The 19167-nt window shown below is 36.6% G+C and overlaps 1 protein-coding gene across 6 annotated transcripts in view; it reads left to right on the top strand.

The window, feature by feature from the left end:
- TAF2 (TATA-box binding protein associated factor 2) overlaps positions 1-19167 on the top strand; it is a 96383-nt gene that overhangs the window by 5168 nt on the left and 72048 nt on the right. For 4 of the 6 annotated variants that reach the window (XM_023248218.2, XM_023248217.2, XM_045049869.1 and 1 more), the window contains exons 3-6: positions 5569-5729; positions 14492-14610; positions 15927-16068; positions 17557-17788. In XM_023248218.2, the coding sequence (XP_023103986.2) occupies positions 5569-5729; positions 14492-14610; positions 15927-16068; positions 17557-17788 (654 nt within the window). Of the gene's footprint in view, positions 1-5568; positions 5730-14491; positions 14611-15926; positions 16069-17556; positions 17789-19167 lie in introns of those variants that run through there. The other 2 variants (XM_023248219.2, XM_023248220.2) reach the window with 2 other exon arrangements.

The raw sequence follows: 19167 nt of genomic DNA, 5'->3' as shown, positions 1-19167 counted from the left end.
AGTTTGTTCTTACCAGGTTCCTAACCATCCTATTAGCAATTGCCCATGGATCAGTGTAGTTGTGTACTTTAGGTCATCTCTACTACAAAGAGTGTACAGCCAGACGTATTTCCCAACGTTCTGTCTGCTGTAGGACTTTCTTCCACTGTCTCCCAGGGTCACACTTCAGTGGTATTCTTTTTTTTTTTTTTTTTAATGTTTATTTATTTTGGAGGGACAGGAGACAGCACAAGAAGGGGAGGAGCAGAGAGAGAGAGACACAGAATCTGAAGCAGGCTCTAGACTCTGAGCTGTCAGCACAGAGCCCAATGTGGGGCTCAAACTCACGGACTGAGAGATCATGACCTGAGCTGAAGTTGGACACCTAACCGACTGAGCCACCCAGGTGCCCCAACTTCAGTGGCATTCTAATGGCAGCTTCCACCCACTTCCAGCTGGTCCTAGCATCCTGTGAGCTTATTCATAATTCAGGCTTGTGCTTTGTTCTATTCTGTTAACTGAACAAGGGGAACTCTCCTTGAGGCCTGAGATGGAAATTGAAAGAGAGGTAGAGAAGCAGTGGAAGAAGTATTAATGGATTCCGAGCACCTGCTCATGCTGTTGCCTGTACTTTATGACCCTGCTTGGGTCTGGTTCAGATGTGTTGTCTTTTTAAAAGTGGACAACTGCTGCACATGCCCACTTTTGTTTTTCAGAGCTTTATATTACACTCAATCTCATCACGGTCATTTCAGGTAACATAGTCGTTGGGAGTCCCGTGGTCATGTTTGAGTTTCTGCTGAAGGGTCTAGAAGCAAACCAGTAGTTGCTTTGCAAATGGAATATAGTTGGTGACAGGAGAGGTTGTGGTTTTCCTCTCAAACCTCAAGAATTTGCACTGTCATTGTACTGGAAAAAGCCAGAGTCTATACAGCATCTCTATCTGCAATGGGCATTTCACATACCATAGGATCTGCTGAGTCATAAAGCCCAAATAGCAGGGCAGCTTGAACCACAATCTGGACCTGCTGCAGAACGTTTTCTTGGTCTGGACCCCTCTCAAAGCTGACAGTGTAATAGGTTGCCTGGTAAGCGGAATGCCCAAGTGTATATATTGCCTCCAGAATTCAAAGAAGCCCACAAGTTTTTTTGTCCCTTCCTTTTTTTCTTTTTTTTTTTTTTTTTTTTAACGTTTATTTATTTTTGGGACAGAGAGAGACAGAGCATGAACAGGGGAGGGGCAGAGAGAGAGGGAGACACAGAATCGGAAACAGGCTCCAGGCTCTGAGCCATCAGTGCAGAGCCTGACGCAGGGCTCGAACTCACGGACCGCGAGATTATGACCTGAGCTGAAGTCGAACGCTTAACCGACTGCGCCACCCAGGCGCCCCTTTTTGTCCCTTCCTGAGCAGTTTTTTGTACCTTGCTGAGCAGTACAGAATGAAACAACTTATTTTTCATTTGGAAGGAATATTTTTATATGCCTTAGAATACTGGAACCTTAGAAGCTTTGTTAATGTGACAGGCTCCTGAACTTTAACGGGATTTAACTTTCATCCTGTGCCACCCTTGTTTTTATTAAAACATTTGGAGAATTCCTTTCCCTTCCCAACAGGTCATGTTAGCATAATGTTGTCAATATAATATACTAGTATAATGCTTTATGGGCTATCTTGGAAGCAAGGTACTTTTGGACTATGTTTTGATTGAGCAGGAGAGTTGGTATAGTTTTTAGTTATTAGGTGACAGTGAAGGCATTCTGATGTTTTGAAGGCAATCTGTGATTTTTTTTTTTCCTGATAAAAATTCTTTGGGAAAAAAACATTTGTTTGATAATTAGCTATGATACTAGTTACCAAGAGCTATGCTGATTTGCTGTATAAAAATACTATATCTATAACTGTGGTTTAGATTGACAGATTTGTGATAATTCACCATCATTCTTTGAAACCTTGACTTTTGCATTGGCCAAATAAGTTAAGATGTAGTAAGCATCTTCCAAATATTAGAGGGCACTAATCTCTGCAGTTCCTCAAGGGATGTCTAGTTGCTTTGATTTACTATAGTTTCTAGGACTGGTGGAGTAAGCATGAGTACTACTCTGAAATAGCCTTGGACTGTTATCCCCTTTAGTACTTGACCTCCAAAGACTTCCAGTATGACTACCAGACCATGGTAGGGTTTTGGGACTCCAGGGATTGTCAGTTAAGAATCAAGATAAGACAACTCCAGAATAAGGGCAAAAAGTAGTTTGAGTGTGATGTAGATCTCAAGATTTTAAAGTATATGTCAGACTTGAACATGTTTATAGGCACAGGAAAAAAATCCTGTACTAATAGGATAGGGTAGTTAATAGAGCGGGATTTTTGAGAATACTGCAGAGTATGGCCCCCAGTGGATGGCTGATTTTTGAACAGTTAGGGAAAGATATATACATGTAGCTGGAAGGCAAGAGAATTGATACTTGGCAGAACAGTGGTTGAAATTAAGGATCTGCAGTAAATGGAAAAGAAAGTGCTGTAAAAATGCCAGGAAGGACTGTAGTAAGAAACTGGAGGAGGTCCAGGAACAGGACTTCATATGGTTGAACAAGAAGACTGAGAAGTAATAAGAGGGGCAGAAGGATAAGCATTGTGGACACTCAAGTTTAAAATGTCAGCTTGGGAGTAATTCTGGGCAGTGATGATGTATCTTTGGAGTGTAATCTTGATTGCTATCCTGTAATAGAAGTAAAGATTGTAGGAATTAAGGTCAAGGAACTTTGAAGCAGGGTTACTGTATGGATCAGATATATCTACATTCAGATCACTTAGAGTTATGGTAGAGATGGGTTAGAAAAGTTGCATATGAGCCTTCAGTGAATGTTGGGGAATTTGGGAGGTAGTAATGAAGAGGAATAGAGGCTTGTGGATCTGTATGGGATGACTAAAGGAAAAAGAAATACAAAAGAATAATAAGAACATTTCTTAGATGTCCACTATGATTTTAAGTGTTTTCCATGTATTGCTCAGTTGTCTTACCACCAAAAGGTAGGTACTGTCATTATTCTTGTTTTATAGAGGAGGAAATAGACACTGAGAGCTAGAGTAAGTAACTCGAGATCATACACTCACTAAGTGGTAGAGCTGGGAATTGAATGCAGACAGTTTACTTCCAGAACACATACTTTTTTTTTTTTTTTTTTTTTTTAGTTTAGGGATAGAGAGTGAGCGAGAGAGAGGGGCAGAGGAAGAAAGAGTGAATCCCAACGCAGGGCTCTAGACCCTAGACTTGGACTCAACCAACTGAGCCACCCAGGCACCCCGTAAACCATGTATTTAATAATGACATACTGCCCTTACTCTTATAGCATATGTTATATAAAATTCTGTGAGTGGTCTAGAGTAGCACATGAAACTAAAAGGTTTTCTGGTTTCCCCTCTCCTAATTTACAGCGAATGAAAGAATAAGTAGCTTCTTGTCAAAGGGGTTTCAGGAGACATTTCATCTAAGGCTGGAAGGTAGAGAAGGAATTTTTCAAAAGGTTGAATGGCCCAGGGGAGGTTATTTAGAATAGGATGGGAAGGTGGTCAGCTGTGAAGTGGTTGGGAGGGAACAAGGAGCAAGGAGAAGAGAGTGAGAGGTTACATGACCAGACAAGCTTGCAGTAATGCCAGTGGCCAAGGACGACAGAGAGTGGAGCCTTGTGGAAGTTAATGGGTCTGAATGTTGCAGGCAGATAGAGGTTAGGGCTCTAGGTGGTGTCAGAGACCAGATGATATGAGGAGACTGGGCTTTCCCTATCTTCATGAAATATACTCCATTCACTGTTTTGTTATTGTTAACCTTAGTCAAGAAAGCCAAATCCTGTTCTTCTATCCCCACCCATGTAAGCTAACTATTGACTTAAAGCACTTTCCATAATTTTTTCTATTACAGTACACTTTTGCTGTTTTGATTCTGTTTGCTTGCTTTCAGCTGATCCAAGCTTATTTATGTAGATTGGTCAATGGATTGCTGATAGGCTAATTAAAAGAATTTTGGTCTTTTTCCCTCCAGTTGCTGATAGTTTACGCCTTTAAACACAAAGCTTTTCATTAACAGTATTTTGGCCTCTGCTCTTTCTATTCTCATTTGCTACCATGCAGATCTGTGTAGAGAGTCTAATTTATGGATGTATGGCTGTCTTCTTATTTGGGAAGTGGTGGGGAAAAAGGGCTGCAGAATCTCTGTGCTTTTGAGCAGTTAGGCTAAGTGTTTTATAAAAAAATTCTTGCATGTTATTTAAAGCCCTGTACAAGAAACACGGTATAGTAGGATTCCACTGGAATCGTTTAGATGTAGATTTGAATGTCATTTCTCCACTTATTAATTACAGAATTTTTTTTTAAATTTTTTTTTAACGTTTTTATTTATTTTTGAGACAGGGAGAGACAGAGCATGAACAGGGGAGGGTCAGAGAGAGGGAGACACAGAATCTGAAACAGGCTCCAGGCTCTGAGCTGTCAGCACAGAGCCCGATGCGGGGCTCAAACTCACGGACCGCGAGATCGTGACCTGAGCCGAAGTCGGCCGCTTAACCGACTGAGCCACCCAGGCGTCCCTACATAATTTTCTTAACTTCATTAACTTATCTGTAAAAAGCGTAAAGTAGTACTTTTTTCAGTTCATAGAGAACATATGAAAGTATCTAGTGTAACATCTGGCACACAGTGCTGCTCTCTAAAGCCATTAGAATGGTTATACTTGAGCCCTCTGTGGTTGCTGCCTCCACTTCATCTTAGCTATTTGTGTTGCAGGTTCTGAAATTTTCCTGTTCAGTTTGCAGCCCTTGAAATGCTATTTCATGCCTTCCCATATTTCACACTTGAGTATATCAGTTTTTTAACCCATCATATTAAAAACACTGGACATATGTGTCATGTTCCATTGACCCATCTTTCCCATTTGATTCCCATTTTGGAAGGCCATGTTCTTTTTCCTTTTTTTTTTTAAACGTTTATTTATTATTATGAGACAGAGAGAGCGACAGAGCATGAGTGTGGGAGGGGCAGAGAGAGGAGGAGACACAGAATCCGAAGCGGACTCCAGGCTCTGAGCTGTCAACACAGAGCCTGACATGGGGCTCGAACCCACAAACCGCGAGATCATGACCTGAGCCGAAGTCGGACGTCTGACTGACTGAGACACCCAGGCGCCCCTGGAAGGCCATGTTCTTTTTACTCACCAATCTGGTTTTGATTCTCTTTCTGCTCTTTTTTTTTTTTTCCTTCTTCCCTATTTGAGTTCCAGTCTGTCTAGAAAGCCTTGTATTTGAGAGTGTGAGTCCTTTTACTTTTTTCTGGCAGATGGTCCAGTTTTCACTGATGGTGAATGTGAATCACCAAGAAGATAAAGTCTATATAATTCATACCTGTTCATTCATTAGGACAATAGTGTTTGAAATGAAGATACTCAGAGAACACATATATATGTAGCTATTTGGGATTCTGTCTCTGGAATGTAATAGAAATAGTGGTATAAGTAAGTATAAGTAGTAGAAATAAAAAAAAATATTCTAAAACCTACCAGTCTTAATTATAACAAAGTTATTATTCTTTATCATTGCAGGGATTCGTGGAACTGACTATATTTCCCACAGTTGCAAACTTGAATAGAATCAAGTTGAACAGCAAACAGTGTAGAATATACCGAGTAAGGATCAATGATTTAGAAGCTGCTTTTATTTATAATGACCCAACCTTGGAAGTCTGTCACAATGAATCAAAACAGTAAGTTTTATACCTTAAAGTTGATATTTCTAACAGCTATATATTCCCCATATTATTGGATTAATCTTTTCAAAGTATTTTTCTTAGATTATTACTAGGCTCTGAATCCCAGTTTTTTTCCTAATTATAATTTCTGGTTTTTTTATAATTTCTTTTATAATTTTTTATAATTTCTCTGCATATTTGGTTCAAGAAACTTTACTAGTTCTTCCCAACATAGTAAGTTACTGAGTTTCCTTTCTTCAGATTACAGTTTTGAAGAAGTATTATCTGAGAATTAAAAAACAATTTTAAGCCATTTTTCTACTTTTAATATTTTTTAAAAATACTTTATTAACATTAATCTTCAATGGGTTAGGTGGTTGTTGTAATCCTTAGAGCAGAGACTACTTCAGAATATTTTATAAAATACTTTGACTGCCTTTGAATGTCATATAAAAATACTATGTCTTAGATGTCTCTTCACTTTAAATATTACGTCTACTTCACTTTAAATATTACATTTTTACTGATAAAAAAACTTGTTTTTTATCAGTAAACATGCTGTTATGAGCAGTTTTGTGTTCTACTTTTTTTATTTAAATACTTTGTCTCCACTTTTCCACATATGATAGTCTTCACTCTCTATCATTTTTATGGTCAGATAATATTCAGTATATTATAGTTTGCATGATTGTTTTCCAGTTGTTTGGCATTTGTGTCATTTCCAGCTTTTGAGATCGTAAGTGATGTTGAGTGAATATTTTGGCATAGATAAGGTTTTTTCCTTGAATTATTCCTTTAGGCAAATAGGATTACTTACTATTCTTAAGGCTCTTCTTAGTATTTTACTTCATTGTGCCCAGTAATATTTGTATTAATTTAAGTACTGTGAACTATGTTTGAGGGCACTTGCTTTTTCAAAGTTTAGAAACCATTGGATTCAACCATGATTCTCTGTTTTGGAGTAGGGTGCCAAACCTTTATTATAAACTGTTTTTAGTCAAGATATTATTTTAACTAATTGCTGCATTAAGGCAGCAATTCTTAAAGTGTGATTTCCAGACAAGCAGTATCAGCATCACCTGGAAACTTGTTAGAAATGCAGACTCCCAGGCATTGCCTTAGATCTGCTGAATCAGAAAGTGGGGATTTGGTCCTGCAATTTGTGTTTTATTTGTTTTGGGTTTTTTTGGTGGTGTTTTTGTTTTTTTAAGATTTTATTAAGTAATCTCTACACCCAACGTGGGGGTCCAACTTACAACCCCGAGATCAAGAGTTGTGTGTTCTACCAACTGGGCCAGCTAGGTGTCCCCCTGCAATTTGTGTTGTAACTAGTGTGCCAGGTGATTCTGAGAGGCTAATTAATGCCTATGAGCCATTGCCTTAAGGGTTTACAAGGGTTGAGACAGGAGGCTTATCTTTAGGCATATTTTTGGTCCCAGTTATCATTGGTTTAGAATCTTTCAGACTCAGGGAAGAGAAAAGAATATGCTGTTGGAAAAGTTCGGGGAATCTCTGAATTACTCCTGTAACTTCCCATTTCACAAACTTGAGTTGTTGAAATTACATTGCTTTTTCAGCTACACTTGTAGAACTCATTTAAAAACACTTATTACAAAATCATCTTCCTCCTTTTTCCCCCAGAAAAAAAAAATGACCTGCCCTTAGAGTAGTAAATATATTACCACTGATGTATGGAAAAGGCACTTGTAAAAGAGCAGGTAGGAAAGCAGAGCAGGTAGGGAAGCCATGGCCTTGCTAGAGTCCGGAATAGCTCCGCAGTTGACACTAGAACTCTGCATTTGACGACAGGGCAAGTAGGCTCTCCATCTGCCAGTCACAGAACAGTGTTTGCACATTTGCTTTACCTGTTGTTTCTGCTCCGATCTCAGAGGATATACTCTGTGGCAGTACAGTGACAGGAACGATGGTTTCCACGTCTGTTGAGGAAACAAGCTTTTACTTTTTGCCTTGTTTGTTTTGAAGTGATCTTATCTCCTAAAGAATTTCTCTAGTGATAGGGAAGATGCTTCATCACTTATAGCATTATAATGGAAGAAAAGAAAGATAAAAAGGGGAGTCTTTTCAAACGTTACGTTAGGAAATTGGGAAAGGTAGAATATATTATAATTTTTCTTTTCAGTTAGAAACAGCTCTTTTAGCCATGGTCACTTAGTAAATATTTGCTCACTACCCCTGCTTTTCTTCCAAGCTCTAGAATCTTGATTACTTTTAAAGAGGGATGACATTAGTTATTTTTTGCTGGTGTTTATTATTTGATTGGTTTAAAAGAGGATTTGAGGTTGGTTTTAGAATTTTAGTAGACAACAGTTTTTAAAAAAGTGGCTAATGGAATTAGCATGGAGAGTGAAAAAGCGTAGGATGGTGTGTACACACTGTTAAGTTATTGCACAATTGTTACAGGAAAATTATAGATTTAGTTTTGATGTTTCTGGTTGCCTTACCTAAGAGGAAACACTCGTTTATATGATTGATAAGACACAAGATAGAAGATACCGGGTTATTCAGAAGAAATACTGCTTTTCTTAGCAGTTAAATGTGAAAAATCTTTCTTCTGGATGACATTATTTTTAGAGAACTTTGGGAAAGGCAGATACTTAAGGTCTTTAGCATGTCCCTAGATACTTCTGTTACCTTTCTTGTTTCTAAAGTACCTTTCTTTAATAAACCAATAAAATTTACACTACAGCTGAAACAAATTAAGTATAGCAGTTTTGAAATTGAAAGTTAAACTTAAATTCTGTGATAAAATTTGATCTTAATACATATAAGAATGTCCTAACATTCAAAGAAGTAATATACTACTTAATCACATCTTCTTGTTTGTTTTAAACTTAAGATACCAGGCTATCCTGTTTTTGATGGAAAGAGTGTGCTTACCTTGGTTGAGATTCAGCATCTTTGAACTGCAGAGGGAATGTAAGGAAGAGAAACATTTAGATAAGAGACTGAAAGACATTTCTACCTATTTTATCCAACCAAACGTTAGTGGAGTTGTTAAATTACCTGTGCCAGCAATTAAAAACCCTGTTTTATGTAACATCTATTTAAGCGCTTGCTCGCACATTCTCTCTCTCTCTCTTTTTTTTGTCTGCCAGTAAAATAATTTCAACACTTTCTCCAAATATATTTTGTGTGTGCATTCTCTTTTTTTTTTGTCTGCCAATAAAATAATTTCAACACTTTCTCTAAATATATTTTGTATTTGAATCTTATGTATTGTAGATAAATTATAGTTTGCCCTATAGGAGCTTTTTGATTGTTTTTTTTTTTTCCTACATTTTTCTCTTCTTAGAATAAAATAAATACGGACTTTGCCAGAGAAGCTGTTTCTATGGATGGATAGGCTACAGTGCTGACATCTCTTTCCTTTGTTTCTTTTCCTTCCCTAGATAGACTTTCCCACTTTGAGAAAATCTTTTCTATTTTGCTTGAAAAGCCTCAGTGTTCCCAAGTTCCAAGAATCAGTTTAATTCCTGTCTTTAGTATTCATTTCCACTAAGGAGTGGCAGTAGAAATGACCAATATTGAGATATAAATGAAGTAGCTATTGAGTGATTAGAAAGATTTTTAGAGTAATTGGAGTTGATTTTTTTTAATTGCTATTAAAAAAATTTTTTGTAAGTCCTGTATTTTTTAATACAGACTTATATTACAGAGGTTTTAAATGTTATTTTGCTAATATTATATAGTAAAAGTAGTTGATTCCTTTACTAATTATGGTTAAGTAATATGGATATTTATATTTTAACTCCTCCACAATGCCTCACTGCTACTTATTTTTGGTAGTATTGCTCAGGGTTAATTTGTCGTAGTTGGAGGAACATTAAGGTTCATTTAGTCGAAACTTCAACAAGAATTTTTTCCTATACTGTTTCACCTTTTGCTTGAATGCTTCTAGCTCTGAAGAACTCACTATATATTTTTTTTAACATTTATTTTTGAGAGACAGAGGGAGGCAGAGCATCTGTTGGGGAGGAGAAGAGATGGGGAGGGGAGGGCGGACACAGAATCCAAAGCAGGCTCTAGGCTCCGAGCTGTCAGCACAAGAGCCCGGGGCTCGAACTCATGGACCGCGAGATATGACCTGTGAGTGAGCTCACTGTATTTTCAAGCATCCCTTTGATTTTTCTGAAAGCTAGGAAGTTCTTTATTACATCAAACTATAGTTTTTGTTATAATATTCACAAACTTAACCAATTTAAATATTGTTTTCCCCCAAGTTTTCTCTTTTCCAGTCTAAGAATCACAATACTTTCAACCCTTCCTTATCTAAAACTCTTCCCAAATTTGTTACCATTCTTGCCCTTTGAATGTTCCCTGGTTTGGCATTGTTTCTTCTTAAATGTGGTAACCCCAGAACTAGATATAATTCTTCCTATTTGGATTAATTTTTACATGCATAGCAGTAGAGCCATTTTATCCTTCTCTGCATTCAGTGTTTCTACAGCTTGAAATACAGTAGCCTTTCAGAGATGGCTGCTTTGAGTAGTTCACTCAAGTTTGAGCTTGACTGAAATCCCCTAGACTTTTTCATAGAAAAACCTGTTACGGTAGAGTTTTCTCTAAGAATCCTTATTTCATAGTATCATATCAAATGTTGTTTTAATTATTTTTAAAAAGTCATCTTTATTAATTTTGGTATTGGTTTCACTTTTAGAAAATGGGTTTTCCTGCTGGCTGGCTTTTTGTGTGTGTGTGTGTGTGTGTGTGTGTGTGTGTGTGTGTGTGCGCGCGCGCGCAAACTATCAGAACCAAAGAGAAGAGAAACCAAGTATTGACATGGATATAGAGTAACTAAACTTTCAAACACTGCTGATAGAAGTGTAACTTGAGTTTGAATATGTGCATACTCTATGATTAGTGTAGGTCTCACTCCTAGTATATACTCAGTAGAAATGTGTTCATATGTTCACCAAAAAATATGTACAAAATTGTTCACAGCAACATTTGTAATAGTCAGAATTGGAAATTACCTGAAGACTCATCAGTGGTAGAAGATAGATTGTAGTATGTTCTCACACCACTGGAATTCTAAACAGTGACAAGATAAATGACCGATAGCTACATGCACCAGTATGTCTGGATCTCGCAGGCTAGACATTGAGTAGAAGAAGTCAGATACAAGAGAAAGTATATGAAGTTGTTAATCTATCACATTAGATGTCAGAATAATGGGTAACCTTTGGTGGTGGAAAGTGGGGTTGGTTAGTGATTATAAGAGGGCTTCTGGGAGGCTGGTAAAGTTCTGTTCATGCTCTGCATGCTGGCTCTTTTTGTTCTGTGAGGTGTACATTTAGAGTATATATGCTTTTCTGATGTGTATTATGCTTCCATGAATATTTTTAAAAGAGAGAAAAGGTTTACCAATAATTGAATCTTAAGCGTTCACAAAACCTGCCCCTGAGTTTTAAGAAGTATATGTTATTGACAAAGAATTAAAACATTATTTTAATATGGATGCTTATAATAAATTCTTAGAGAAAATTACTAGTTTTTCAATATCTTCTACAACATTACTTGTCTCTTTGTTTCCTTGAGGAGGGGATGGGGTTGGAGACTGGAGGTTGGAGATGGTGGTGTTATAGGACAAGGACACTATTATTCTGAAAATTGAAAATACTTATTCTAATCTTGTCTTGTAATTTTTGGCTTTTATGAGGTTATTATGAAAAGAAACATATTTGATTCATATTATGAAAGGAAACACTGAAATCCAAACCATGAGAAGATTGTTCCTCATAACTGGCTTTCCAGTAGATTCCACTTACAGTGACTCACCATTTTATTTGGACCACTTTACCTTTTCTCAGGAAATGAGGAGATTAAGTGAGAATAATTTCCCATAAAAAAAAACCTGAGTGGTCTAATATGTAATGTTTCAATTTGGCTTTTTATGTAATGATTGTTTTTTATTTTTGAATTTTACAGATAACCGGGGGGAAATTATGGTGTCTTCAACTATCTTTCATATTTCATGTTTTTGCATTTTTATTGAAAAGAAACTACAGTTTGTAGACATACAAAGTAGTCTTTAAAATTAGATGGTATGTCGGGGCGCCTGGGTGGCTCAGTTGGTTATGCGTCTGACGTCGGCTCAGGTCATGATCTCATGGTTCACAAGTTCGAGCCCTGCGTCGGGCTCTGTGCTGACAGCTCGTAACCTGGAGCGTGCTTCGGATTCTGTGTCTCCCTCTCTCTCTGCTCCTTCTCTGCTTGCACTCTGTCTCTGTCTTTCTCTCTCTAAGTAAACTTTTAAAAAAATTAAAAAAAAAATTAGTACGTTGGCTAAGTGCTGGCAAAAATGCAGAGTGACTGGCACTTCTATATATTTTTGATGGGAATGTGGAATGGTATAGCCATTCTGGAAAACAGTGTGGCATATTCTTACAAAGCTAACATATTTTTACCATTTGACTCAGCAGTCCCACTCTTAGGTATTTGTACTACAAAATAAAAATTAAATTCACATAAAAATTAATACATGGTTGTTCATAGTGGTTTTATTTGTGGTAGCCAGAAGCTGGAAGCAACCCATATGTTCTTCAGTGGCTGAATGAATAATAAATAATCTGTGGTCCAGTCTGTACAGTGGAATACTATTCAGTATGTATAAAAAGGAACAAATTATTGATATGTGTAATGCTTGAGATGGATTTCAAAGATTTACTACATGAGACGAACCAGCCTCAAAAGGTTGCATTCCAGGGGCACCTGGGTGGCTCAGGCAATAAAGTGCACTACTTCGGCTCAGGTCATGATCTCACGGTTTGTGGGTTTGAGCCCCGCATCAGGCTGTGTGCTGACAGCTCAGAGCCTGGAGCCTGCTTCGGATTCTGTATCTCCTGCTCTCTGCCCCTCCCCCGCTCACACTCTGAGTGTTTCTCAAAAGTAACAACAAAAAAAATCATGTTCTGTATGATTCCAAGGCATAGCACAAGGGACTCTTTGGGATGATGGACTTGCTCTATATCCTGATTGTGGTGGTGGTTGTACATGTGTAAGAATTTATGGAATTATATACCAAAGGAAAGAGAGTTACTGTATGATAATTTAAAAAATATAGATGGTATGTGAAAACCTTCATTTTTATTGTGATCCTGTAGTTCTTGCACATTTTATTTTACATATTTATCTAACAAAGAAATTGTTAAAATTATTGAGAAGTCTGTTTCACTGCTTCCAGAACCTTATGTTGTATAGTTGTTAAAATCCTTCCTAATCCTTCCTAATCAGTAGAGACATGGAGATGGGAGAGGAATGGCTTCTGTCAGGTTAAGAGGGCATAACTTTACTGTTTTCTTTAATGGCCCTTTTCCCATTTAATTTTTCCTATAACCTCTCTGTACTGTATATTAAAGTTGTTTTTTAACTAGTTAAAAACTTACTGAGCTAGTGAAATGTGACTGACTTTACTTCGTGGATTCATCTAATGGCAAGATGATCAATATAAAGGTGCTCAGCAAGAATATGGCTCATGGAGTTGTCTTTCATCTTGCTCTTATCATTCCTTGTCTTTTTTCTTTCATCCATCTCTTACATATTCCTTTAAACAGGTTTCAGCGAGGAAATGTAATATGTGTACAGACGGCCCCCAACTTCAGACAGTTCACCTTAACAATTTTTCAACTTTATGATGGTGCAAAGTTGGTGATACACTTTCAGTAGGAACTGTACTTTGAATTTTGAGTTTTGATTTCTTTCCCAGGCTAGAAATATGTGGTACCTATATGGAGCTGTACAGTGGGCCTCAGCTCCCAGTCAGCCACATGATCACGAGGCTATATAATCTGTGTACTTAGGACAATTCTGTACCCATGCAACCATTCTGTTTTTCCTTTTGAGTATAGTATTAAATAAATTACCTGAGATGTTCAACACTTTATTGTAAAATAGGCTTTGTGTTAGATGATTTTGCCCAACAGTAGGCTAATATAAGTGTTCTGAGCAAGTTTATGGTAAGCTAGCCTAAGCTATGATGTTTGGTAGGTTAAGTGTATTAAATTCATTTCAATTTCCAATATTTTCAACTTATGATGGGATTATCGGGACAAAACACCATTGTTAAGTTGAGGGAGATCTGTATATGTCAATATACATTTAAAGTGTTTTTAATGAAATAAAATTTAAAAATTGGATGGGAACAGTGTTGTAATAACTTCATAAGACTTATGTGTATTGTTTTCATCCAGTGGGAAATAAGGCCAAGTAACTATTGAACAGCTGTTTATAGAGTATTACCCCCCTGGCATATAGGAGGTACAGCAGTGAAGCAGCCAAAAGTTTCCCTCCTTTAAGCTTACATTGTCAGGCACTGGGGGTAAAGGTAAGCAGTACTACATTTTAAGGACTTGATTCCCATCCTAACTTGTTTTAAACATCTTAATTTCTGTCAGATCATAGTTTGTGGAATCGATTGAAATGTTTGCCATATTGATAAAGAATACTTCTTCAATTTTGCAGATGTTCTTTTCACTTCTATCAGGAATGTATAGTGACTTTGACATTCCAAAATTAATGAAGGCTATGGTAATTATAATAATCACATGGCATTGGCGAATTTGCTATTATATGATATCGTATTTATAATTTAGTAGGTTTTGTCATGATGAGTAATAGTTACTTGTCCAGAAAGCATTCTCATAAATTATATAAAATGATATAACGCTTAACAAACAAATGCTACCAAATATTGAAGAAAATACTTGGTCAAATGTTTGGCTTATTATTAAAACATCTCTTTTTCTTTTTTTTCCCAGGAGAAATCTAAATTATTTTTCCAATGCTTATGCCGCTGCAGTTAGTGCTGTGGATCCTGATGCAGGAAATGGAGAACTTTGCATTAAGGTTCCCTCAGAGTTATGGAAACATGTTGATGGTAAAACACCAAAAATATATTGACTATACAATAAAATCATGTTAGACTTAGTGACTGAAAACTTTTACATGAAAATTAATGATGTCATAATTGTAAATTAATACTTGAAATATACAGAAGTTGGAAGCTCTTTTTTTTTTTTTTAAAGATCACTGGTTAATAGGAAAATAGCAGTTAAGGGCTATGACAAAAAACAACTCATTCACTATTCTTTTTAAAGTGAAAGTTATAAAAAATATTGGATGGATAGAACAATTTGTCAAGAGTTGAGAATGCACGCAATATCAAATCAATTTAAAATTAGAGCATGTTATAGCGGGGAGAATCCTAAAAAAATCACCTAGTTCACTTCTTTCCTTTTACAGAAGAATAATCTGAAGTCTAGACAGCAAGTGACCTACTGAAGGTCACTAAATAGTAGTACAATCAGTGCTAGAACATAGGGTTCCTAACACCCACTGTGCACTTTTGAGCACACTCTTACTATTTCTAAATCTTTGTTTTCTCTTGGATAAAGTCACAGCCATTATTATTATGCATAACTTGCCTACTTTTATTTAGCCTTATAAAAATTAACAAAGATGAGGAAGTGAGACATTTTTGTTTTGTTTTTGCTTTTTATTTTTTCTTTAATAGTTTGTGTGTTTGGTGGGGATTGAGGGTTGCCCACTTTTGGGGGATAGGCATAGAAGGCTATCATTTCATGTTCAGGGAATGGACATAGTCCATATGGTTGTGATGGTCTGAGTGAAATTAAAAGAAACCTCTTTTTCGTAAGATTAAAAATCTTACAAAAGCAACATGTATTTGTTATGTATAAATTAAAGATAATGTAAATAACATGTTACATAAATTCTTGGGTAGCTTTTCCCACTCACTCCCTATTCCTCCTGTTCCCCAAAGTCAACTAGGGATAACAATGTGGGGGACTTTTTAAGTCCTTACTTTTCAAGTTTTGCATTGAATCCTAAGTGTCCTTAAATTTCCTATGTGATAAGTAGTTTTGAACTTTTTTCTTTAGACAGTATAGCATTGTCAGAAAAGTTGGGAGGAGGATATGGCATGACCTGAGTTATATCTTGGGAGAACACAGCTAGCAGTGACTAGAATTGAGTGGAAGGACATCAGTGGAGGCAGGCTATTGAGTTAATATAGGTGGAGAAAAGGTGAGAGCTGAAAGTAGGGTAAGTGGTGTGATTTTTCATTTAAAGCTGAGCTTTTAATTCTCGTTTTATGTTTAGTGCCTTGCTATATAGACCATTGTTACCTTATTATATATTTACGTATCAATGTATATGTATATTTATTTGTTGCAGAATTAAAGGTCCTAAAGATACACATCAATTTTTCTTTGGATCAGCCAAAAGGAGGTCTTCATTTTGTGGTACCCAGTGTTGAGGGAAGTATGGCAGAGAGAGGTGCTCATGTTTTCTCTTGTGGGTATCAAAATTCCACAAGGTAGATTATTCTTATATATTTCAGTTCATTTCATTTTTCAGCTGAATTTTTTGTATGTATATGCAGTACATGTGTTTAGTGTAAATTGAGAAGTATGAGCTTCATCCTCAGATTTACTTCTTCTCAATCTTGTTCCACTAGTCATTCCTTCTCAGTCCTGTGTCTTCCCTTTTGTCTTTACTTTTCAAAAAAGAGACTGTTCTAAAATCATCCCAATTCATTATTTTTTTAACTTTATACTGCAGTAAAACGGCATCTAGAAAATTAAATTGTAAATAGGAAAGTACAGTGAATTTTCACAAGTGAATAAGCCTGTGTAATCCACACTCACATCAAGAAAAAGAACATTACCAGCATTGCAGAGTCCCCACCTCCTACTCACTTCTAGTCACTACCTGCTTCCCTCATATCCTTCTGCCCGACAGTGACCACTATTCTGATTTCTAAAGTAATATAGCTTAATTATACCTGCTTTTGAGCTTTATATGAATGGAAGTGTATGCATTATGCTCTTTTTATCTGGCCTTTTTTGTTCAGCACCATGGTAGTGAGATTTTCCTTCATTGCTGTGTGTGATTGTAGTTCATTTTCAAAGCTCAGTAGTTCACTATATATTGTTGAAATATTACAGTATGCGTATTCTCTTCAGATTGTTATTAATAATCCTCAGATTATTAACTTCTTCAAGCCAAGGATGATGTCTCATACTTCTTTGTGTTGCAGTATCAGGTATAGACCCTGGCATGTAGTAAAACCTGACCTTGATAGAATGTGGAATAGAAATTTTTTGTCTGGCTTTGCTAGCACTGTTGGAATTTATGTGATGCATCCCAATCCCATTCTCCAAAACAGTTTTCTAATTTATGGATTAGATTCTGCATATTGTGTTTTTCACAACTTTATTGTAAGCTTTTTTAGTTTCTGGTAATGAATACTATATAAAAACTAATGTGAATATGCAAATGAAAATAGTTTTTAATTTAGAAGTTTGAAGCCAAGAATTGCCTACCTCTTTTTTAAGGATTTGAACTGGCTGTATCACATTATATATTTTCTTAATATTGCCAAAGAATATGTGGAGAAAAGTTGTTTTTTTTTTTTTTAAAGCTTATTTATTTTTGAGAGAGAGAGAGAGAGAGGCAGAGTGTGTGTGGGGAAAGTGCAGAGAGAGAGGGAAACACAGAATCAGAAGCAGGCTCCAGTTTCTGAGCTGGTTGCACAGAACCCAACGCAGGGCTCGAACTCATGAACTGTGAGATCATGACCTGAGCCGAAGTCTGATGCTTTAGTGACTGAGCCACCCAAGTACCCCGAAAAGTTTCTATCTTTAATCAAAGTCTGAAGTTGCACAGTAACAAGCTTCAGCAGGCAGATAGCTTAAGTTTCTTTTTACACATACTCTATAAAAGTTAGACAAACTTATAAGTGGGGGAAACAATGTAGGTTATGCTCTCACTATATTTTTTACACTTTTGATATTTTTTCTAGATTTTGGTTCCCATGCGTTGATTCATACTCTGAATTATGTACATGGAAATTAGAATTTACGGTAGATGCCGCAATGGTGGCTGTTTCCAATGGAGATTTGGTGGAGACAGTATATACCCATGATATGAGGAAGAAGACCTTCCATTATATGCTCACCATTCCAACAGCTGCGTCAAATATCTCTTTGGCCATTGGACCTTTTGAAATACTTGTAGATCCATATATGCACGAGGTGAGTCATAGCTTCTTGCTCCTTTCTCTCCCAGCTTTTCATTCCTGATAAAAGGAAGCATAGTAATGAAATGCTAAGTTTTTCCTAACTATTCTTTCCATTATCCAGAATATCATTAGACAGAAAAGGATTCCTTATCTGATATATTTAATGATGTGAATTCTTGAATGAATTCCTTTTAAAATGTTATATTAAAGTGTTAGGTTTTTTTCCAACAGAGAGCTTAGTGTTCCAAAAGAGCTTCAAGTATACCTTTTTTTTTTTTTAATTTTTTTTTTTACGTTTATTTATTTTTGAGACAGAGAGAGACCGAGCATGAACGGGGGAGGGGCAGAGAGCGAGGGAGACACAGAATCTGAAACAGGCTCCAGGCTCTGAGCGGTCAGCCCAGAGCCTGACGCGGGGCTCGAACTCACAGACCGCGAGATTGTGACCTGAGCTGAAGTCGTACGCTTAACGACTGAGCCACCCAGGCACCCCAAGTATACCTTGATTAGAGTATGTGGGTTGATTTCTGTAACTAATTTGTATTTACGCCATCTTTTTGTTTGGTTTATGTTTATGAATGTTATAGCCCCATCTCTGGAACCTGAAACACTCCACAATTTCAAAATTAAAGAACAAGATTTGTTCTCACTTTAGCATATACAGAGGAAAAAAGAAAAGGCTGAGGCAGAGTTTAGAATTCTAGTCCACATACTCATGAAAGCTTCTTGCAGTTTTCTTCCATATCTTGCCACAAATTGTATGTTAATTGGTAGACCCATTAGTGCATTTAGGCCTCCCCAAGCGTGAGACTTCTGGAGTTTAGGAAGTGATGTATTGGTTATTGACCCTCTCTACTTCTAAATGTGTTTAAAGTAACATTTGAATGAATCTCTCTTTATTTATTCTTAGTCCCATACATTTTCAATATTAGGGGTTTTTTTTTCTTAGTATAAAACTTATATTGTGACCATATATATCTCAACAATATTTCTGTTATGTGAGCAAAAATTGAGGGCAGTTAGGTTTAGACTGTCGGTAAGCTCCTCACTCTGTTCTTAATTTGCTTTCCTGAAACTCACAAGATTTATGAAAGTCACTCATGGAAAATATTAAGGGTATTTTATGAATGGTTTTGCTTTTGCTGGCGTGACGTTGATTCTTAAAAGTATATTCACTGATAAGATTGGCGGTGAATTTTATTATCTTTGGTAAATGATCAACTGTAAAATCAACATTTGATTAGTACCTACTTTGTATTTTGGAAGGATTTTTTTTCCCACTCCGAGCCATTGGATGGGAGAAAGGTAAATGATAGTTAAGAAATATTTTTCTTGAGTACTTAACGAAACCATGACTTAGTCTTTCTCTGTCTCAAATAAAGAGTTTTTGCT

Source organism: Felis catus, chromosome F2 (genome assembly GCF_018350175.1).
Source record: "Felis catus isolate Fca126 chromosome F2, F.catus_Fca126_mat1.0, whole genome shotgun sequence".
Classification (NCBI taxonomy): Eukaryota; Metazoa; Chordata; class Mammalia; order Carnivora; family Felidae; genus Felis; species Felis catus.
This window is presented reverse-complemented; position numbering and strand designations above follow the sequence as displayed.